This window comes from Apodemus sylvaticus, chromosome 2 (genome assembly GCF_947179515.1).
Source record: "Apodemus sylvaticus chromosome 2, mApoSyl1.1, whole genome shotgun sequence".
NCBI classification, from domain to species: domain Eukaryota; kingdom Metazoa; phylum Chordata; class Mammalia; order Rodentia; family Muridae; genus Apodemus; species Apodemus sylvaticus.
The window spans coordinates 115,055,952-115,080,561 of record NC_067473.1 but is presented as its reverse complement, the minus strand read 5'-3'; the positions used below and the strand labels follow the sequence as shown (position 1 = coordinate 115,080,561).

Genomic DNA, 24,610 nt, shown 5'->3' with positions numbered 1-24,610 from the left:
AAATTTGAAATATTTGTTTTCTTCTCCCACAAAGCAATGGGCTTTATTATTAGTGTTAACATCACCCTGAATAGAAACCCAGAAAAGAAGTTGAAATTAGCAAAATTTCTTTTTTTTACCCTTTGGTAACTTTATTAGACTGTAAAACATTACTTGCCTGCTCCCCCCAACAGCCCCCCACCTGCTTGGCCATAGTGAGAGAGGAGGTGCTTAGACCTGCTGGGACTAGATATCCCAGGAAGGGATGGTACCCAAGGGGATCCCTCTTCTCTGAGGAGAAGGGGAGGTGGTAATAGGAGGAGGGATTTGCAAGGACTGAGAGCAGAGGGGTAAAGGGGAACTGTGATTGAGATATAATGTGAATTAAAAAAATAAACCGTGGGAAAAATGTATACAGTAGTTTTGAAAATTAACATTTCTTAAAATGATAAGTATATCTCAAAGGTTTGTACATTAAGAGTATCAGAGGTTGTTGGATATTCTCATTTTCTTTCTCCTCAGAATCTTCTTTGATTATATACCTTCTTTTCTGTAACTTTGTGAGTCTCCTTTTAGGATTTATTTCTCAGCCTTCAATTAGTTGGCAGTTTCTTTACTGAATTTTTTTTCCAGTTTTCAAAGTGAATCTCAGAGTCAGGATTTGATACCATGTTATGCTTAGTGAGTCCTCCTGACAAGACAGTACAGAGGATGGAGAAAGTGGTACTCTGCCAAATGAGTTGATGCTGCTTGCCACTGGTATAACTTAACTTGCAAGCAGATGCCAAATCACCAGAATTTGGCCCCATCTGCAAGCAATAGGAACTGGTGAAAGGGGGCATTTGGTTTATGTGAAATGAAACAGGCTCTTTTGATTTCCTGGATGGTGCTGAGGCTGCCCTGCAGAACACTAGGCTGTAGACACTTTTCATGCTGACACAGGTCACTGAGAGACTGAAAACCTGATGTCCAGAAACAAGTCTGAGAAGGACTAGTCTATTTCTGTGTCTTCCTCTTCCACTTGGCTGTGATTACTGTCAGAAGTCCATGACCCTAGAGGCCTTAGCATGTCCATGTGAAATTGTCTTGTCCACACGTCTGCTTTCCTTCTTACCTGCTAGGCAGTATCCTAGAATCTGTGCATTTCAGCCAATCCTGCTGTGTCTCTTGTCACTAAAAGAGTACTACTGATCAGTACTGTTTTATGTCACCATGCCTGTAGTCTTGTATTTCCTCTTATTGCCTTATAAAACTTTATAAAATTCAAAGAAATCACTCTTCTTTGTGTAGCAGCCTTGATAAAATTGTGACATAAGTGCTTACCAGCATGAGTCCCATCTATAGTATATTTTACGTAGTTGAAACAAGGCTCTGCATGAATTCCTATTTTGTTTTCTAAATATTTACAGTTCTTACTAGTTTTTTCATGTATTTATAAGATTTTTACTCTAAGAAGTTATATTTCTGAAATTACATTAAATCCCAGTTACAGAAATTTTATTTAATGCATTTATTTAAATTTTCTAATAATACAAATCAAATTTTCTGTTGTGCTTAACAGACTAGTCATATTAAAACAGAATAATTAATTTTCCTATAAAAAATGACTGCTCACTGAGCCATGCCTAGTTCAGCTCTATTTCTTTTCATGTGTTGTCATAGGCACAGTTCTTGACATTGTCATCAAACATCCAAGAATTCAGTAAAAGCTATGAAGCTTTCTTTATAGAGAAGTGCGCGCGCGCACACACACACACACACACACACACACACACACACTACAGTTGTAAGGATAATTAGTTATGATAAGCCTGTCACTCTGCCAAGCTCTTTATATGTGAGACTTGGTTTAATGCTTATCATTACAGTACAAGAAATGATTCTAATTTTTGATTTAATAATTTTTAAAGACATAAATAAAGTTAAGTAATCTGTTGGACTCAGGAATCAGTAAGTGGAGAAGTAGAGCCCCAGGTCTGGGGCTGCTGCTGCTGCTGCTGTTATTGTTATGTTGTTGTTCCCACACACAAACAGGGCACAAACCTGTAACAACCCAGAGACTTTTCTTATCAGTTATAGGTCTATGTTTCTAGTGAGTCTTGATTTTTATGTAGCTTGTTTAGTTGAAACAAAGTCTTTGTTGAACATCTACTATTTTTTAATATGTAAAACATTTAACTATGTAAGGGTATTAGAAACATGATGGATTTTTTTAATTTAATTTTTTACTTATTCACTTTACATCCTGCTCACTACTCCCTCCTGAGCATCTACTATTTTTAATAATTGTTGCGCTTTGTAATAGGGTCCTTATCTCTAAGGACTTTATTATCTTCCCTATCACTGTGGGATTATAGGTATTATAGGATTGTAGTTCAGTAATAACATACATGACAAGCATGCACAAGGCCTTAGGTTTGATGCTCAGTGCTGATAAAATAAAAAGAGGGAAAACTACAGATAAGAAGTTGACTTTACAGTAATTAGACATTTCCATAGTGATTTGTAGAGGTTAATTTCTTCACTTCATCATACCTGGCATAATTATCACTCTCTGGTTCTCTTTATAAAAAGGTAAATCAAAGGCTTCAGTGTCTTGTGGAAACATGAGGATTTAGAATGTCATAAAAATGTCTCTAAAGTAAATGAGAGATTAGCATGAAACATATCCAGACTCCTGAGTCAGTTTATCTATCAACCAGGCTCATGCTCAGTGAGGAGTAGCATGAATGTAAGTCTAGCTCCCAAGCCTTCATGTGATATGTCATGGGGAATTCTGTTGAGTTTGACATAGATAGGACTTCAGAACATCCCAATAGCTGGACTCCTCCTGATAGAGAGGTCTTGAAAGGCTTTAAATGAGGCAATACTATCTTGAATGATATAGGACTACTCCAGGCAATCCATCAGCCTTAGAGGAAGTATGCAAACTGAACACACAGCAAGGCAGTTGGGAAGAGAGGCTGTAGCTGTAACTGAAAGAACTTGTTTCAACAAGCACATCATGTGAAGTAATTACACATTTGGGATGCAGAGTTCTTGTACACACGTTACAAGATATGATCCTTACTGAGGCCTACTGCATATCAGTGTTGATGCACAGGGCACGCTGTGTCAAGCCTTCCGTCAGCCTGCTTTTCTATGAATGTTTGTATAGTTTAGAACTTTACACTTTTGAAACTTGGGTTTCTTAGTCTTCCTTTGGATAATGTTGGATTCTAAATGGCATATAAGTTTTCTTCTTGAAGCAAACAGCCCTTTACTAAGTCTGACTGTGTTTGGAGTTGATCTCTTTTCTTATGCATCCTTTTTATTTGAAATGTCTGCAATGAGAGTATTTTGTATGTAGGTATATACCACATTTATACTATATTTAACCTAATGTGATTTATAAGTCTTTCACATGATGTTCCCTTATCTCTATAGACTAGTTTGGCATTATTTTTAAAACTGGGACTGTGATTTTATGTAAATCTGTTATGGTTTCAAAATGAGTAGAAGGGAGAGAGAAAGCCAAACAAGCAGTAACCTTTGTTCGAACATCATCTTTTGAATTTGCCCTATAGAAAGAGTCTTCTACTTTTCTAGCTAGCTGTGAAAAATAAAAAGAAGAATATTACAGCAGTTCTATAGGCTCTTAACTTCCATCTTGAAAAATATGTATGTGAAAGGAAAATACTTCTTTTCATGTTTTTTTCCAAGCTGCTTTTATTGTAAATAGTAGATGGCTTTGAAATGCCTGTCATGCTTTGATTTCACAAGAATAACTGGAATTACAGTAAGTCCCAGATCCTGACTGTGCTAAATGCTCGTCTGTGTGGAAGGATCTTCAGACTTTTTGATTTCATAATAAGCAGGGCTCAGAGACGATCAACTTGATATTTTAGGTTGTAGTAGAATTTGTCCTTGAAGTCCTTTGCTATTTCTTTCTTGATAAAGATGTGGAAGCCAGAATTCTAAGAATGAATTGTCTCAGGTGCTACTGAGAACTGCAGATAGCATTCATATGGGCATCTTTGACCTTTGAGGAAGCAGGTGGAGGGAAGAAAAGATGGAATTTTAAAAGCAGCATGGAAATGAAAGTGAAGGGCAAATACAGTAGGAGGACACACATATGCAAATGTCCTTCTACCAATGATGTAAGCCTCATCCAGGTGGGCATCTTCACATCTGCCAATACTGCTGTGCTCTTTTAAGCTGAATTCTGATCAAGGCAGCAGCTGCTGCTAGTGGTATGCATGCGTGTGTCATGTAGGAGGTTGGCACTCATGAGATAATACAAATAATCAGTGAGGGAATAATTAATGATGTGGCAGGGAATATTTTTGATAAATGCTTAGGGAATGAGGTGACAGGCGTGAAATTAGAAAATTCCTTCAGTGATCTGAAATATAAATAGCTTTCGGAACTGAAAAGAGTTTCTCAGCTGAAGATTTTATTGTGTTGAGAGGAAAAACTTTTTTCTTCCCCCCCCCCTCCCTTCCTCCTTTGCAAGTTGTTTGTCCATTCACAAAACAAATACTCTGAAGCCCAGAGCAGCTCATGGGAATAAATTTCAGGTCGAATTAGTACAGTTTCCTTGCTGTCAGGATGCTGGAATTAATGGTGTTTTGATGACATGAATTTTGAAGGGCCAACAAAGAGGCTGAAGGGAGAGAGACATGACTCCTTAGAAGCTCAGGCCTCCTCTCCCCCGGCCTCTCTTGTCTTCCCTGTCATCCGTCTGCCAATCTCCCTGTCCATGGTTAGTTAAAGGCGCTTTTTATCCTCTTTTCTTTCCCACAGAGTTTGCCAGATCCGGCCCGGTGCCTGGGTTCCAGGAGGACACGCTGCAGTTGGCCTTCATCGACTTGAGACAAGTAAGTCTTTGTGTTTTTGTTTTTTGTTTTTCTTTTAAGATGTGTGACTGAAGACCATCAGGTCTTAAGGAAAAGGGGAGGGGAGGGGCTTTGGCATTGGCGATTCACACTGGAGACCTAAGGGCTTTTCCCTGTGTTTGAGGCCACCTCTTTTATTTAGCTATCTGAGATCCTTAGCAATGGTGGGGTAAAGATTTTTGTGGGTAGAAGGGTAGGCAGGGGGTGGGAGGAGGGATCCATAGAGTAGAGGGACTCAAGTGACCCTCAAGTGATGCGATCCATTGTGTGGCCATTGACTTCTGCAGACACAGCAAAAAGATGACTCGTCAAACCCATGCTAAGCAGGTGCACTGATGCAGAGACTGCCCGCCTAGAGAACTTTGTCTGTGGATAATGTGGCCAGTAGTGTTGAAGGAAAATGAAATGCTTTGCTTTCTGAGTTGTTAGTCTGGTTTGTTGACTTTTCCATGCTGTTTCGTACCTTCTGTTGCCTCCTTTGTAGAATGCAGTCAGCCATCAGCAACAGAGTGGGGTGCTTACAGATGGTTTGCAAAGGTTCTGACCAGTCAGGCTAGCCTGATGGGAAGTCCTGTTACGGTGTCATGATGAAGGCTGGTACTTAGGTCTACCTAAGCTTTGGCAAGCCCATAAGATGGAAAGGCCACCCATAGGCTGTTCTTGCAGACTAGAAAGGATGGGTTGGTAGGCCCTAGTGTTTTGAGTATAGGAGGACAAGGTGGGTGGGGGCCAAAAGGGAGAGCCACAACTGTGCTCTGTCATCTCTTCACTCTGAAGATGGATGGGGTTCGGTAGAAAGTGTGAATGAAGTAAGCATCAATGACTGATGCTTCTCTCCTATTAAAACAATCTTTTTTTGTCTGTTTTAGAAGGGGGCTGGCTTTGTTTCTCCTGCCATAATGATGCAGTGCCTCTTGTTTTCAAAGCTGACATAGTTTGCATTCTGAAAACTTGTAGATGCCCAGAGTGTTTCTTAAAGCTGTAGGACCCCTTGTCTGGGTAACCTCCTTACCACTGTGTCTGGATTCCTGCCGGAATAGCTTTTAACACGTAATGGATGGCCTGAGCTAGCCCTGGACCCTTGTGGATGGGCAGTGTAATCTGTCATTGATGACAATTCTGGAAAGCCCTGTTCAGCAGAATCATGTGTCTATAGCCCCTCCAAGGTTTGAGGATTCAGGCCACGTCCCAGAGACGTGTGTCAACTTAATATTTGGGGGCTGGGTTAGGGGTTCTCTTTTTCATAAAGCTTTCCTAGCACTGTCAGAAATGGGGCTCTTCCACCACGCTGGATACCTTCCACCTCTACATTTGAGATGCTCAAGTTTTAGCCCTTGATGTAAGATGGGAAGAAAGAGATTTTCTGTTAGGGTTCAGTGGGTATGTGTTCCCTCCCTCTGGAATTTGTTCTACAAAACTTTTAAGCCAGTTCAAGCTTCTTGGAAAACAGAAAGTGTTTGTCATTGGAAGGACATATCCAAGAAAAAGTCTTTCCGTTTTCACCGTTCATGCAAAGGAAATGTCATTCTCAGTAGTTTGTGACTTTGATACATATAGAAAGCAGTTAGTGTTCAAAGACAATGTGATCTGAGGGGTAAATGGGAATGCACATCACTTGTGCAAGTACTTGTGAGCTTTGGGTGAGCAACAGTGGTATAGATTCTGCGGGCCTGTTTGGGCTGCATTTCCACCCGTAGAGTTTCTTTTATGCTATTTAAATTGTAAAATCCCAAACTACAAAATTTTACTGATAATGACAGACTTTGTCTCTTCTTGTTCAATGTGTCATAAATTCTACTTATTCCTTTCTCTGTTACAGCAGCTGGAAAGGGGTAATTTCCAACCTAGGTGATTTGAACAACATCCTTAGTTTAAGGCTGTGTTAGCAGATAGCTGACATACTACAAAACAAACCTTTCACATTCTGGTCTAAAAAGATCTCTCTTTTTTTGTTTATGTAGACCATTCTAGATGTTCACACTACAGGTAAAATTCCATTTGTATATTACTATAGGGGACTTAACATAAGATGAGGTGTGGCTAAGTGTCCTCTTGTTTGTACTCTTCACAATCCTAAAGCAAAGTTCTAAATTGGGAGGTGTACCATAAGAACTTGCAGTGTTCCCACCATCTTAGCAGACCATCCAACCCACTGTGTGTTGGGTCTCTCTTGGGGAGAACTTTACCCAGAGCAACTCACCTCCAAGAAAAAAACTCATCTCATCGTAAAAATGGCTATAGCCTGTCTCAGTGCTAGCCCCTTGACTCTGTTCATTGCCTCTTGTTTAAGAAGAGGCTTTGGCTTTCTGTTCCTTATGCTGCCGCACATCTTTTTAACTGATGCTGATGGCTTTTTTATGTGCAGTAGTGCTTCCTGTTCATCTGGCCAGTACATGGTGGTTTTGTGGACTGAACCTACAAGTGGGGCTTTCACTAGCCCTGTACTTCTTTAAGATTGGTCAGCACAGAGATTCTGTCATTCTCACGAGTGTCTAAACCTGTTTAGGTTCTGATTTTATTATTTGACTTATTGATAGACTTAATTAGGCTTTTACAAGTCAGAGATCAAAATAGTAAATGGAATTAGCAGGGACTAGTACTATAGCTCACCAAGTGAAGCATTTGCCATGAAAACCTGTCTGAGTTTGCTTCTTCCTAAAGGTTGGAGACTGCACAAAGTTATTCTCTGACCTCCATGGTGGCATGTGCACACATCCCACTATCCCCTACATACACACTAATAATAGTAAATAAAATAATTTAAAATGGTAATGGAAACACCAGAAGTGAAAATTAAAAGCAAATGTTATATGAAGTTTTCTAATCACGTGTCTGTTCTGTTTATCCAAGACAGATCATACACAACAGCCCCCAGACCCCCCCCAGAAAAAGCAATTCCACCCAAGTCTAGCTGGAGTTACTTAGTGGAGATTCAAGGAGTTGTTTATAGGGAGCACCAGAAACTTACAGCAGCTAAGCCATTGCAAAAGAACTGCCCCTGCCCCAGCAGTTGTACCTTCAGAGAGGGGAGGAGAACCATAACCCCTTCTCCACTTCCAGGAGGAATGCACAAGGTCTAGTCTTGTGGGAGTTTCCTGTAGGCAATCACTGGTGCTATGATTTCAACATGGCAATAGTCATTTCAGGCAATAGCTGTGCTGTTCCCAAGCAGGGTTCCTTATGGACTTGACTATTTTGTGTTTATTGTCTTGCTTGTTCCTCATTGTACTACTGTTGCCCTTAATACTTGCATGTAATTAAAATGGTATAAAGTTAAACCTGCCTTCAGTCTCAGAATTGACTGAACATGTTGAAACAAACAAACAAACAAAAAAACGCAAAATGTAGTATATATACCCATATAAAAGGGGTCTGACAGGGTGTGCTTTAGGATGCATACTCTTTCAATGCTATGCAGATACTGGCTGTTTGCCTGTCTGGTTTCTAAGTGTGTCATGCCGATCATTCGCTCATGTTCTCTTGTGTTAGACTTTCAGATGCAATTAGGTGAATGATAATTTAAAATGTATTCAAAATATGGATGTTGATGAAAGACTCTCTGTATAGACTTTAATAGCAGAGTATAATTTAAAATCCCTGTAATTTCATTAGAAAGAAAATTAGATGTGGATTATAAAGCTATTCATCCTTTTTCTCTTACTCTATTTCCATTTTTCTACTTCTTAAGGTAAAAAGTGAAATGACATTTTCAATATACAAGCTTTCATGATATTTCAGAGTTAAAATACATTGACATACACTTTTCATTTGATAGGATTGTAGAATTAGAAAATCTGCTATTAATAATGAACTATGCAGTACAAATTAAAAGGTTTTTTTAACATTTTATATTTATGTTATATAAGTTCAATTTCAGTACAATTTTACATGCAAAAATATGTATATATTTCATCTTCCAAACCTGGAGAATGTTAAAAGATTGAGGACAAACTAAATTCTCATTTAATGAACCATTTTAAAGTGGTAGTTACACTTCAGGAATCAGTGACCTCTAGTTATTCATTTTTTTTTTCTTTTTTTGGTGTTTGGAGACAGGGCTTCTCTATAGCCCTGGCTGTTCTGGAACTCACTCTGGAGACCAGGCTGGCCTCGAACTCAGAAATCTACCTGTCTCTGCCTCCCAAGTGATGGGGTTAAAGGCGTGTGCCACCACCGCTGGCTAGTTATTCATCTTTAGGCATATTGTGGGCCAGCAGTAGATTCCTGGTGGCTCTTATCTTTTTAGCAGTTCTATGGGAAAACATGAAATAGAAATGCTGTTGAACACAACACTGGCTTTTCATTTCATTTCGTCACACACGCAGTTGTGCACACAGCTTAAATGATGCACAGTGAGCACACACTGAGTGTGACCTCTACCTAAAGGATCACATGGATGAGCACTTAAGTCCTTGATTCTAGTATGGACATATTGTGACACGCATTGTCTTGGAGACAGTAGGTGATTGTATGTATTTCAGTTGTTTGAGTCCCATAACATTACTGACTTGAACCATGTGTGGTGCTCAGAATTTTATTAATCAGCAATTCTAGATCACTGAGCAAGTCTCTTCACAACAGTCAGCTGCTGCATTGAAAAGACAGGCCAGTGTAGAAGCTCTCAAGACCTAGGGCCAGCTCTTCTCGGCTCCATGTGGCATGCACAAGCAGCCTGCTATGGATCTGCTCACACCATTTGGGAAGGGTTCCAAGAGAGGACGTGCATGACAACATTGAGGACTGGCTCAGAAGTAGCAGATCATCACTTCCACCACATTTTATTGTCTTCCGCTAGACACAGGGTCAATTCGGTGTATGGAAATTGGGACATAAAGTGTATCTTATAGCCTAGCTGGAATGGAATTAATTATACACGAAAAGTGCAGATCAGGGGTAAGATTGAAGCTGTAAGTCCAAAAGGGGTCCATTGTAGGCACAAAGAGCTATAAAATAATGGAGAGGAGAGTTAAACTGAAAGAAAATTACTCTGTCTTCCTCTGTATGTCTCTGTGTTTCTGCCTCTTCCTCTGTCTGTCTGTCCATCTGTCTGCATTTCTTTCTTTCTGTCTGTCTATCTATCTATCTATCTATCTATCTATCTATCTATCTATCTATCTATGTATCTCTTTCTCTGTATATGTGTGTGTGTGTGTGTGTGTGTTTGTGACTGTCATTGTGTGTATTGGTTTAATTAAGATGTAGACTCTTGATTCCTTTGGTTATTAAGATCTTTAATCTTTGTCCCCTGAATTGTTTTACTTTGTCTTTATTCTTTGCTGTTACGTTTCTTGAAAATCTTTTGTTAGTGTCCTATTTATCCTCCTTCAGTGCTGTAAAGTGTGTTACCCTAGAATATTTGATGCTGTTTTGATTCAGATTTACTGGGAGGGCATCGAACTACCCAAAGAAGTGTATGCTGTATTTATTTAGCTTACACTGTTCTGCTTCCATGTCTTATAAGCAGTTAGCAGTTGCAGATGTCCTTTTTTTTGGTAATATCACCTTTCTCTCCCCTTCTTATCCCCAGCAGTTACTTACATTCGATCTGCATTAAATGTTTTTTAAAGCTGAATGAACAAGTCTGTGACATTGCATCAGATCTCCTGAATGAAACTTGTTGGCAAGGCACTTCCACACTGAGCCATCCCAAGATATCTGGGCTTTTTTTAGAGTGAGCTGGGGATATTCCCTCTAGGGCACTTATTCCCCAACTTCTTCCCTGCATCTAAAGTAAACAGTGCATTTCCATTGCAGACACAGGGCTTGCCTTAAAAACAACAGTGGTGTCTAAAGAGCTACCTGTCCATTTCTTTCTGGTTGTGGAATAGATTATTGTGCTCTTTCTGTTAAGGTAAAAAGAATCAATACCTTGAGTTAGTCTCCACTTAAAAACAGAAAACAACTCAGAAACCTTTGTCCAGCTTTACTTCCTATTTCCTATTGCATCTTGATCCTACTCAATAAAGGTTTTGCTTTGGAAGCAAATATCTATTTCTATCTATCCTTCTCTCTGCTAATTATTTGAATGCTAGTCTTAATTGAAAATCCACTTACATCAAAGGATGATTCTTTTTTTTTCTTTTTTTTCATTTTCATTTTTATTTATTTATATTTTTTATTTACATTGCAAATGATTTCCCCTTTTCTGGGTCCCCACTCACCGCAAGTCCCATAAGCCCTCTTCCATCCCCCTGTTCTTCCATCCACCCCTTCCCATTTCCCTGTTCTGGAATTCCCCTATACTCTTGCACTGAGTCTTTCCAGAACCAGGGGCCACTCCTCCATTGTTTTTGGACATCATTTAATTTGTGGATTATGTCCTGGGTATTCAAAGTTTCTAGGCTAATATCCACTTATCAGTGAGTGCATACCATTATTCATCTTTTGAAACTGGGTTACCTCACTTAGTATGATGTTCTCCAGCTCCATCCATTTGTCTAAGAATTTCATGAATTCATTGTTTCTAATGGCTGAATAGTACGCCATTGTGTAAATATACCACATTTTTTGTATCCATTCCTCCGTTGAAGGACATCTAGGTTCTTTCCAGCTTCTGGCTACTACAAATAGGGCTGCTATGAACATAGTGGAGCATGATTCTATGACCTAGTACACATTAAAATATCCTTTGATTCACAGGATAACCATTCTAAACTACTGACTAACTGGTGGACTTTACCAGAGGCAAGTAGGAGTTGGGCAGCCACATATCTCAAAAGGCCCCAGGTGCAAGTTATCATTTATTATCACAAACAAGAAGTTGTTAGCATAACACTTCCTCCCACAGTGCTTCATATTAGTTTTTCACATGCTGGAATTTGAGGGACGTTTAGGCTGTTTATACGATTATAATTTACTATATTATTAATATTGTTATGAAGGGCTTTTAGACAGTTTATAAGACTATATTTATTATATTGTTATTGTTCGTAAGATATTATTATTAATTACTACTACTACTACTAGCAGGCCCTCACAATGTAGCCTAGGTTGGATTTGTACTCTGGATCCTCAACTTCTCAAGTGCTGGAATTATGGAAATTTATCCCCATGCCTGGCACAAAGATTCCTGGAGCATAGTACTAGGGGCTGTATAGTAGGGGAATGAGTTCATGACAGAGATAGTCTTGGTGGTGGACATCAGAGGAAGTGTTAAAACCCTTTCATCAGGTGTCTTAGTTACGTTTCTATTACCGTGAAAGAAAGCATAAACAAGGCAACTTATAAAAGAATGTACCTAATTGGTGGCTTGCCTACAGTTTGAGAGGATGATCCTTGGCCATCATGGCTAGAAGCATGGCATTAGGCATCAGGTATAGCACTGGAATAGTAGAGCAGCGTTTAGAACAAATCTACAAATTGGAGGCAGAGCAAAGAAGCTGGGTCTGGCATGGACTTTTGAAACATCGAAGTCCAACTATAGTGACACATCTCCTCCAACAAAGCCACATCTCTTAAACTTTCTCAAAACAGTTCCACCAAACTAGAAATTAAGCAGCTAAATATATGAGCTTCTGGGACCATTTTCACTCAAACCATCATAGCAGGAAACTGGGTCAATAATTTTGTAGAAGCCCTTTTCCGAGTAGTGCTGCTTGGCAGGTGTCTTTTTCAGTTATGTGTGAATGTGAGGGTGTCGGCCTGCAAGCTCAGGAGTCATCTGCTCCAGCCAAAAATGAATAGTTTGATAAATTGTGTACTGTGAGACTGATGTGAGGTCTGGAAGGAAGGGTTCTGCTGTTACTGGCCCATGACCTGTAGGCCATTCATGGCCCAGGGCAGCTCTGAATGTGGCCCCACAAAAATCATAACTTAGTTAAACTTTATGATATTTGTTTTCTATTGTTTATAATCCAGACGTACAATTCTTATACTTGATTTTTTTTTAGATGGCAACACCATGTTATAGTGCCAAAAGGATGGAGACTCCTAATCCTTAAAGCAACCTGTCCTGGTAAAGACAATCTGTACCACTAAGCTACTTGCATGAATAGATAGAGAAGACAGACAAACTGTGAAGTCCAAATTACTTGTATTTCAAAGGTAGTTGGTGGTCAGAAGAGGTCCTGGAAGTATATGTGACTATCTATACATATCTCAGTGCATTTGTTGTCTTCAGAAGTCCTGTGGGCTGTAATTTGTGTTGTTACATGGGCACAGCAAGCTGTTGTATACAGATGACAATTTCCAGATTCAGGATATCTTATACTTAGCATCATGCTTCTCACCATTGAGGGATGGGTGGAATACAGTGAAGGAGACAGGGCCCCTTTCTCTGCAGACTTAGGTTCTTCTATCCAGCTCTGGCTTAAAAGCAGGCTTTTCAGCTTTCTGCTCTTCCTGTAGTCACTCTTTGGGTAGTCTTGGTGCTTCAAGGGGATACCACTTTCTTTAGCTCATTTGTGTGTGTGCAGCCACACTTTTGTTCAGTTTTGTTGTTGTTGTTGTTGTTGTTGTTATTCCATCTTTTTTTTATTCAATATATTTTTATTTACATTTCAAATGATTTCTAGCCCCCCACTCCCCGAAAGTTCCATAAGCCCCCTTCCCTCCCCCTGTCCTCCCACCCATCCCTTCCCACTTCCCCGTTCTGGTTTTGCTGAATACTGCTTCACTGAGTCTTTCCAGAACAAGGGGCCACTCCTCCTTTCTTCTTGTACCTCATTTGATGTGTGGATTATGTTTTGGGTATTCCAGTTTTCTAGGTTAATATCCACTTATTAGTGAGTGCATACCATGATTCACCTTTTGAGTCTGTTTAATCACAGCTGCAGAACTTCCTGCAAGATCCCCAGGCAAGGACAATTATGCTGTACCTTGATACTCAGATGCTCAGAAAAGGACTTGAGGTTACACCAACCTAGCCTTCAAAAGGTGGTCTTTTGGTCTTTGGAAACAGTTTTTGTTGGTTTGATAAAGTAATATTTTGTGCATTGTTTTGCCGACAGCTGTGCCCTTCAGGATTATGCCTCTTACATCAAAAGATACAACTGGTAGCAAATAAATCCTGTTCCTTATGTGGTAGATCTTCCTATATTGCTTATAACCTTATTAAAAAAAACTGTGATTGGCTGAGCATAGGTCAAGATAGGGCACAGTGATGAGTTCTTTTTGTAGAGTGCTTTTCCAAGCAGCCCTTTCCTGTTTGACAGGGCTCCTTTTCAACTGTGTGTAAACCTGAATATCAGCCTGAAAGCTCAGGGGTCATCCGCTAGTCAAAGACAAATAGGTTGATGAGGGAAGGACATTTTCTGCTCAGTATCCTCTTGCCATGGAGGAGTACTAGTTACAAAAGTTTGTATGGAATTGCTTTAAGGAGGTTGGGAATCAAAGATGAAAGACTGCTAGTAGTAGAGGACAACTTCATGAAAGCCTTGGTAGTTTACCAGGGCTAGCCCATTCATTCATTCATTCATTCAGTAAAGGTTGGATCTTTGAAGGGAAACTGGAAGATCAGGTGAACTCTGCAATGTATTTTCTAATGTCTGATTTCATCAGATGATGAAGAGACCTATTTTCTGGCAATAAGTCATGAAGCCTAGATAGTTAGCTTTTGGTCTGTTTGATGGATCTTTCCTGTGAATCATTTGTGTGCTTAGCAGCACTACTTCTGGATGTCATGTGTTATGGACATTCCTAGGGTGCTTTAATTTTGTTGATGACAAATACACGATGACAGAAAGCCAAGTTCTTTTGGTTAGGTAGTTAGGTGAATGTCCTTTTGGGTACCCAGAAACAACATAGCAGACTTTTGGAATATTTTCCCATGAAAAATACATTAGGTTTGTCCTTCTAGCTAATGGGCCTCCCTGGTTATCATCGTCTTCTATCACTTTCACCCATCTGGCCATAGCCAGGAGTTAGCTTGACCGTCCACATATTTTATTGCAGCTTGGAAGAGTGCAGAAGACCTTTTCTACTGAGTGGTAGAAAAGAAATTTCCACAAATGGGTCTGGTATGCTACAACCCTCGGCCTTTTACATCCATAATTCACCTTGGGTGTGGTGATAGCATCACTCTCCAGCGCTTCCTACCAGCTTGGTCAGCACAGAAGTCGGGGCTACATTCCATTTCTGATTTTGAGCAAAGCCCTAACAATCATAGTATAGAGGCTTCCTGATGGTTTCTGCTTTAGTCCATAGAATGTGTCACTGAGTTCCTTCTGCTTCTTCTTAGATGCCTGGTATCTTAGGGTTTTACTGCTGTGAACAGATACCATGACCACGGCAACTCTTATTAGGACAACACTTAATTGGGGCTGGCTTACAGGTTCAGAGGTTCCGTTGTTTATCATCAAGGAACATTACCATCAAGGGAACATGGCAACAACCAGGCAGGCATGGTGGAAGAGGAGCTCAGAGTTCTATAGCTTCATCTGAAAGCTGCTAGCATCTGAAAGCTGCTAGCAGAATACCGACTTCCAGGCAGCTAGGATGAGGGTCCTAAAGCCCTCACCTACAGTGACACACCTACTCCAACAGGGCTACACCTTCTAAAAGTGCCACTCTCTGGGCTGAGCATATACAAACCATCACACCTGTAGAGGCTGCAAGATAGCCTGAGGAATTCCACTATGCTCTCTTTCCCCTTTAAAAAAAAAAAAGCCAATCCAGGAGCTCTCTCCTATATTTAATACCTGGCACGTATATGCATACCCACAAATTTGAAACTTTGGTGGTTTTTTTTTTTTTTTTTTTTGACACAATCCCAACTTTAGGAAGAAAGGTGGGAGACTATCACAGATGTGTCTCCCTGAGAGAGCAATGTTGGAGGCTGTGTTGGAGCTAGCTGAGTGAAAGCTTCATGGTTCTGAATACTGACCTGAGGTACGCTATCTCTGCTGTGAAGGATCCAACTGGAGAACACTCAATCCAAAGAGAAAGCAGCAGAGACAGGCCTGAAACTTGTCTCACACCTACATCACTGAAGCATTGACAGCCACTGGAGGGCAGCAGTGAGAGACAGCAAAGGTCCAGATTTAGGGAATTGGGGCATATTTCATTTGGGGGAAAACAAAACAAAACAAAACAACACCAAAAAACCCTTTGCTAAAACTATTCCAAGCTACCTAGATTCCTGGGGAGCAAGTGCCCAAAAGGACCCAGAGCCCTAAACTTAAAGATTCCTTCTAGGCAAGTTCAGAAACTAGGAATGGATAAAGGAATGAAGACTGATGAGAAAGGAGAACCAAATGGCTTCAGTGAAAGAAGGAAACCAGAAGGACAGTCTCCATCAAGGCCTAAGGGGTACACTGGAACAGAACAGGCACACAGACAGGAGAGTGCCAGGTGGGAAGCAAGTGGGAGCAGAGGAGCAAAGGCAAGTTACACAGGCCTGCTCTCTGGGACAGTGGGACCCAGGAGGAAGTGTGTCCTTCCAAGAGACTGGAACAGCAAGCAGGGACCTCAGAAGCTTTTACTCATAGGTTTGCATATAAGCAGCCATACCTAAGGGTGGCCCATCTCTTACAGTAGGTCCTTCAAAATTATCCTGTATTATTTCTTTTTTAGTCTCTTGATTTCAAGGGATAAAACAACTCATTGAAGTTATAGAAAAAGAGAAGGTGATAGAATATTCTAAGATGGCCTTAAGGAACTCTTATTCTGAAGTAAAATTGAACTTGACTATGAAGCCTTACTAGATAGTATTTCTTTGGAAAGACAGCTCTCCTTCCTCTGATGCCTTCAACACCCCCACCCTCCTTTAAATACTAGTAAAACTCACAGAAAATAACCAGTAGGGAAAAAACAAAGCAAAAACAACCTGACTCCTGGTTTTTATATAGAAACTGAGATATATTCAGTTAATCTGGAAACTCAATGTCTGTTCTAGAGGCAACAAAAGGCTGGGTTTCCAAGGCTTATGGTGGCCTAGTGCTCAGCAGCTTCTCAAACCTCCTTGCTTAGGAACTAGCCATTTTTCTCTTCTCTGTGGTTGAGTACACTTTCTCAAACTTGTACTCTTGGCAAGGCAGCAAGATGTCACAAAGTTTGGAGCTGGACGCATGTAGGTTACCAACTGTGATATTTGATTAAATTATTTGATCTTAAATGTAAATTTTGACCTACAAAATAAAATTCTTTAACTCACAAAGTTTATAAGATTGGTGTGAGTATTAAGTAAGATACATAATCATGACACTTAATGCTTGGTTAGCATATAACCGATGTTAGTAGTACTGTTACTATCTATCCGTTGTCACTCCTGTTTTATGGTGTCTGTGTAGACACAGCATCCACAGTCTATATCAGGAAACCCCTTTGTCACTGCTTCTCATGTTCTGCAATCCTGGTGAGTGAGAAATGGGAATAGTAGCTATTAAATGTTCTCAGCTCTGCCAAGTACAGTGATGGCTGAAAAGAATGTGAATCTGGATTTCTTTTGCCTGTAGTCAATTATAAGTTGGTGGCTTTTGTTTTTTGGCTTTAAAAGATATTTATTTAGAAAAAATAGACTATTGCATATTAGAATAATTTTAAAGATATGAAATAAAGCTAATCCCAGTAAAATTGCACCATTGTAAGCCTCACTCTGATCTTTATTGTATGTGTATTATAACACCGTTGTCATTTTATTTAAGCTTTTAAGTTTAACATAACAAACATTTTAAGCTGTTTTAAAACTCATAAAAATCAGTTTAGTTAAGGTATACTTTGTTTCCAGCAAAATGTATGGAGTTTTTTGTTTTGTTTTGTTTTGTTTTGTTTTGAGTTTGGTAAGTACACATTCTCCTCTGAGCACCACCTCTGAGAATAGTTCTGTTGTGCACAGAATCCCTTTTGCCTCTCTGAAGCTGGTTTGTCTCCTAGGCCACAGGCAGTCACTCACCTGAATTTTGAAAATTCTAGAGTTGTTATCATTTAGTGTATTCTGTCTGGCTTCTTTAGTTCCTCATGATATTTTATGATATCTTCACAGTGATAACCATTTCAATAGTTAATTCTTTTTATTGATGAATTAAAATTTTGACACTGATTAGTCATTAGTCTGTTTTTTGGTGCACATGTGGAGTATGTGGTGGTATAAATAAGAATTATGCCAAATAGTCTCTGGCATTTGAATTCTTGGTCTCTACTTGGCTGTGCTGTTTGGGAAGGTTTTGGGAGTTGTGGCTCTGATACAGGAAGAGTGGGTGGGGCCTTCAGAGTTTAAAGCCTCTTGTCACTTCCAGTTCTCTCTGCTTCCTGGTTGAGGATGCCAGTTCTCAGCTCCCTGCTATGGCTACTGTGCCTGCCCTTGCTGCCATGCTTGCTGCTGTGATAAACTCTTCTCCCTCTGGAATTGTAAGCCAAAATAACCTTCTTCCATTAGTTATCAAAAATGGTTTATCAGACTACTTCCCAAAGAGACTTGTTCATTTTGCATCCCTACAAATAATTCATGAGGGTTACAGTCTTTTATACCCTTGCAGGTGTTTGATAGTGCCATGGTTCGTTTTGACATGTTAAGAAAAAAACTACTACATTGTGTGTGTGTGTGTGTGTGTGTGTGTGTGTGTGTGTGTTAGACGACAAGTTCTTGTGATGGGTTCTTTCCTTCTACAATGTAGGTCCTTGGACAGGGTCATCAGGCTTGAGAGCAGGCACCATCATCCATGACCCATCATATTCTTTATTCTGATATTGTTAATTTAAATTTTTTCTCTAGTTCGAAAATTCAGAGACAGTTGTTGGGGGACCTAAATTAAGACCAAACTACACATCTGCTACATATGTGCAGAGGGCCAAGCCTCAGCCCATTGTCACTCTTTGGTTGGTGGTTCAGTCTCTGAGAGCCCTCAAGGGCCCAGGTTAGTTGACTCTGTTGGACTTCCTGTGGAGTCTCTAGCCTCTTTGGACCCCTCAATCATTCCCCTAACTTTTCCATAAGACTCCCCAAGTTCCATGGAATGTTTGCCTGCTGGGTCTCTACATCTGTTTTCGTTGGCTGCTGCATGGAGCCTCTCAGAGAACAGTTATGCTAGGTTCCGGCCTGCAGGCATAACAGAATATCATTAATAGTGTCAGAGATTAGTTCTTGCCCATGGGTTGTGTCTCAGTTTGGGCCAGTCATTGGTTAGCCATTCCCTCAGTCTCTCCTCCATCTTTGTCCCTGCACTTCTTGTAGGCAGGCCATATTTTGGGTTGAAGTTTTTGTGGGTAGGTTGCTGTTATTTCCTTCCACTGGTAATCCTGTCTGGCTACAGGAGGTGACCACATCAGGTTTCATGTACCCTACTGCTAGGAGTCTTAGCTAGAGTCATCCATATAGACTCTGTGCCTACCCCCAATCTCAGGTCTCTGGCATGTCCTAGAGATGCCCTCCCAAACAATTTCCATTCCTTCTCCAGCACTCCCATACCTGATGATACACCCCCCCCCCCATTTTCTTCCCTCTTCCCTCCTATCCAGTCCCTTCATCCACTTTCTTACAAAGGTGGTTTTTGGGGTATTTTTGTTTTTTTGTTTTTTGGGTTTTTTCGAGACAGGGTTTCTCTGTATAGCCCTGGCTGTCCTGGAACTCACTCTGTAGACCAGGCTGGCCTCAAACTCAGAAATCCACCTGCCTCTGCCTCCCAAGTGCTGGGATTAAAGGTATGCACCGCCACTGCCCAGTTCTTAAAAAGTTTTATTGGTACTTCATTTGCAATAACATTGGCTTTTTAAAAATCTGTTCCTAAAAAAAAAAAAGAAAAAAAATCTGTTCCTGCTCTGTTTCCTCACTTAACAAATCTTCAGTTGACTTGAGGTCATGATGATTTTCTTTTTTGTTGTTGTTGCTGTTTGTTTGTTTGTTTGTTTGTTTTTGTTTTTTCTAGAGTCCTTAAAATGCCAGCTCCTAGGTTTAGGTCTGTGATGGTAAATCTTGTGTTAGCTTTTCAGTGTGGTGCAAAGTGTACTCCAAATTCCTTTGGAAGATATAGTTTATTTAGGACAGTTTATTTTGTAAAAAATATGTGCTTTATTGATAATGCCTTGACAATTTTATCAAAAGAGGACCCTGCTATACCACTCCTGGGCATATACCCAGAGAATTCCCCAGCATGCAATAAGGACACATGCTCCACTATGTTCATAGCAGCCTTATTTATAATAGCCAGAAGCTGGACAGAACCCAGATGTCCCTCAATGGAGGAATGGATACAGAAAATGTGATATGTTTACACAATGGAATACTACTCAGCAATTAAAAACAATGAATTCATGAAATTCTTAGGCAAATGGTTATAACTAGAAAATATCATCCTAAGTGAGGTAACTCATTCACAAAAGAACACACATGGAATGCAGTCACTGATAAGTGGATATTAGCCCAGAAGCTCTGAATACCCAAGACACAACTCACATATCAAATTATTCCCAAGAAGAAGGAAGGAGAGGGCCCTGGTCCTGGAAAGGCTTGTTGCAGCATTGTAGGGGATTACCAGGACAGAGAAGTGGGAGGGGATTGATTGAGGAACAGGTGGAGGGAAGAGGGCTTATGGGACTTATGGGGAGGGGGGAACCGGGAAAGGGAAAATCATTTGGAATGTAAACAAAGAATATAGAAAATTAAAAAAATTTAAAAAGGAAAAAAAAGAATTTTTTTTTTGCAGATGACATGAGTTTATTTCCCAGTACTCATACTGTGTGTGCAGCACATACTTGCCTTATAAATGTAGCTGCAAGGGATCCAATGCTTTCTTTTCCTCTCTACTGACACTACATATATGTACATAGACTCAAATATATTAAAATTAAATATTTAAGAATATTAGGTGGTTTAAATTAAATGTGTTGTTTTGTTTCTAGATCACCTATATTTTTTTCAGTTGCTATCTGTGCTTACCCTTTAGTTTTCTCATGATCTGTGGGCTAAATCTTGGTGCCTTGCAGCATGAGTTCTCCACCTTTATCGCCTTCAACATTGTTTGGTTATTCTAAATCAATCTCTCTCTCTCTCTCTCTCTCTCTCTCTCTCTCTCTCTCTCTCTCTCTCTCTTCTCTCTATCCATCCTTTCCCTCTCATTCTCTCTCTCTCCTCTCTCTCTCTCACACACACACACACACACACACACACACACACACACACACACACTCATTGGAAAATCAGCTTTTTAAAAAAAGCTTTTTGGGTTTTTAATCAGGGTTACTTTGAATTTGGGGAAAATTGACATTCTGACATTTATAATTCTCCTTCAAGAATGCTGTCTTTCCATTGCCTGTGTTTGTGCTCTGTAACTTTCAGCAAATCTTGCCTGTTTTGCCAAAGTGATGCCATGTCAAATGTTCATTGCAGTGCTCTTACTGGTTACTGTCAATGTTTAATTCCTCCTTTGTGCATATAGAAATACAACTGTGTTTTGTTTATTGGCTTTGAATCTCAAACTTGCTGAAGAACTTCCTATGTTTATTTGCTTGGGGTCTTCCTTCAGGATGTTTTCCGCCATAGTTTCTTCTATGGCCTTTTCATTTCTTGCCTTACTGTCTTAGAGCCTCCAGTGTAGTGGTAGGGAAGTACAAAAGAAGAATTCTTGCCTTACTTCTAATTGGAGTTGTAAAGCAGTCTTTCATGGTTAGAAGTAGTAAATCAGAGCTGTGTATGCTTCTCCAGGTGGAGGAAGTTTAATTCTTAATTTTGCTTAGGGAGTTTATTATGTTGGCCTGTCAGTTTTATCTTATGTTCTTTCTAACATTTTGTTTTGCATTTAAATTTTAGTATTTATATCTCAAGTCTTTGGGGTGCTGAATTTCTTCTTAAGGCACATTGATTATTAAAGAGATGTTATAAATGTATCTACTATAGCTTTTAGAGACCTAGATGGTTTCTGACAAAGGGTTCCTTGAGGTTTACTCATGAGCTAGTTTTACAGGAGCCCCATCTCATAGAGGCTTATGCTTTCAAAAGTTGTTTAATTAGATAGAAGTAAGAGAGAAACTTTAATTTTTATTTATTTTTTGTTATGCTTGAAACATATTGACAGCCAGGGCTTCACAGTGAGACCCTGTCTTCAAAAGAAAAACAATATACCAACCACCACTAGTAACAACAACAACAACAACAACAACAACTATGTGAGGGGGGCATACGTGCCAGCTATGTACACATGGAGGCCAGAGATCCAGTTTGGATCTTTCTCTATAAGTCTGATAAAGCTTTGCCTGACCTCCTCAAGTGGGGCCTCATGCACATGAGCTTGCTTTCCAGCACTCATACTGTGCTGCTCACCCTTACCTTATCCCTGTAGCTGCAAGGGGACAAGCTGGGGCTCAGCAAGCCCTGTCACCATTCCCATCATGCATCTGGCCCTACCTGGACTTTCCTATGAGTGCTGAGATTCAAGCTTGACTCCTCGTGCTTGTGCAGTGTGCTCCTCCCTGCCATCTCCCCAGCTCCATGCTTTCTATGTCTAATTCTGACTCTATAATAGATGGTCTTTGCACTTTGATTCAGTGCATCTCTAACTTAATCATAGATTAATCAATCTAGTAGTAGAGGGAGGACTAAGTCTTCAAAATGTTAAATCCTAATTTAAAAAAAAAAAAGAGTAAAAGCAGCCTGTGAAGGTCTGAAGTGGTTCCCAGAACCCATGTATTAAAGGCATGCTTTGCCCGCTTGAGTCTGTTGGAAAAATGTACAACGTGAGGCCTAGAAGCCAAGCATGAGATAGCCTGTTTAGTGTGAGGCTAGCCTATATTAAAGGGTCCTATCTTAAAACATACTAAATAAACACACAATAGCAAAGATTAAAACAGAACCAAACAGAACACTAGTGGGGTGTGATGGGAAGTCTCTGCGCCATTGTGGGGGTTCCTTTGGAGAAGATAGTGGACCTCATCTGCTTCCATCTTTCTCTGGTCTTTCACTTCTGGCCATCCAGTTGAGCAGTTGTGCTTTGCCAAGTCCTCCCATCATAATGTGCTGGCTCCCCAGAGCAGCAGGACCAAAAGTCAGAGGAAGCATTATCCTTCCCACTTATCTCAGGTTCTAGCTGTAGTCCTGGAGGGTTATTGATTTGTTTGTCCTATATAAGGGGTATACAGCTGTATATGCCTGAATCCAAACAGAGTTAGTTCCATGTAATACTTTTACTTCTTCCCTGATGATCTCTGAGGCAAAAAGAAAATAACTAGTTTTGCATGTGTCTTCTTTGGGGTTCCAGCTACATTCATCATCTTTCTGTATGGACATTTCTTCTTTCATTTCCCAGTTAGGTGACATGATAGGGAAAAGAGACAGATGTAATTGTGTTCTTTCTGGGAAGTATTAAACTCAGCATCACTGTTTCTCTTGATCTTCCAATGTTCTTACAACCATAAGTCATGTCATTTACTGCTAAAACTGAGGCTGAGCACTCAACAACAAAATAGCAACCCCAGCAAAGCAGGGATGGTCCTAGGTTGCCTTTCTGACATCCTCTTCCTGTCATGTTCCCCACATAACCTTTACCCAGATACCCCAATCAGCTTTCTGATCTGAGAGAATTTTGAGGCCCTCTTGCCTATTACAGAGTGCTCTATCTCAGTGGAGTGACAACCTTCTTCCCTTCCTTTATACTTTGTCTCAAATGTCATCTCTTTATAAATCTGCCCCAACTTAGTTAATTGTTCCCTCTTTGAGTCCCTGACATTTTTTATGTCCCTTCATTACAAATGCTTTCATAATTAGTTGTTTAATCATCCACTTTCATTAGATTCCACATTTATGAAGGGCAGAAACCCTCTTTTATTTGCCCTTGATATTACCTCTCTGGTGGGTAGCATAGTCCTTGCCTGTACTAGACTTTTATAATTGTTGCTCCAATGCATCAATTTCATAGTGTTTTGTGTCATCTCAGAAGTGAGAGGAAGTAGATTAGATTTCTGAATCATAGTCGTTCCCAAAATCTCAGAGGAAATAGTCATCATTGTTCTCCTACATGAAATGATCTACATTTTCATTTTATCTGATAGAGTTTAATGGAATTTGGGTGTCATGGCCATAAGCAGGGCAGGCAAACAGGAGGAAAGGAGTTGATAGTGAGAGTCAGGAAGAAGGGATGCCAGGACAGCAGGGTACAGGTGGTTGGTTCCCACCTGCTGCAGTGCTCTGCAGAGGAAATCATTTCCTTCTCATTCCTGGGTTCCTGCAGGGACATTTTCTCTGCACTGATATAGTCTGGGAGTTCATCCAAAGACTTTCCCGGCTAGCCCTACCCTTACCTCTGAGGTATGTGGACCCCATTTAGAACCACCACAGAAGCAAAGCAGAATCTCAATTCATAGTCCCATACACCAAGTCCAGGGTGCTGAAATTGTCTTCACAATAATGTTTTTCATTTTGCAGTTTATTCATGATTCCTGCTGAGAAAAAAAAAGTGTTGAGGATGAGGGAATAATGTGTTGAAGATAGAGCACAATGGAGTCCTCTTAAGTAAAAGCCAGAGGTCTTTTAATGGTCGGCAAGGCAATATAGATTAGACCCATGCATGCACATAAACCTGTCCACACTCTCTTCTTTACTGCTGTCTCTGAGGGCACCCTTCCTGTTTCTCAACTTTGCTAATGACACATCTGTCTCAGGGCCTGCCTCCCCAACTTCTGTACTGTTGAAATAGAAAAATTTTATTGACAGAAACCAACAAACATATTCACACAGAGAGAATGCAGTCCATACTGAAGTTCATTGTTATTAAGTTATAGTACAAAATATATTGAAACCTGAATGAGTATTAAATCATTAAAACAGAAAAATTAAAGTAGGTAAAGAAGATCACATTAGAAATAACTTATAATTAAATAGTTAAATGGCACTG

General features: G+C 40.1%; 1 protein-coding gene across 6 annotated transcripts in view; it reads left to right on the top strand.

Moving 5' to 3' along the window:
• Nucleotides 1–24,610, top strand: part of Exoc6b (exocyst complex component 6B) — a 521,360-nt gene that overhangs the window by 381,271 nt on the left and 115,479 nt on the right. For all 6 annotated transcript variants that reach the window (XM_052174154.1, XM_052174153.1, XM_052174155.1 and 3 more), the window contains exon 20: nucleotides 4,765–4,838. In XM_052174154.1, the coding sequence (XP_052030114.1) occupies nucleotides 4,765–4,838 (74 nt within the window). The remainder of the gene's footprint in view (nucleotides 1–4,764; nucleotides 4,839–24,610) is intronic.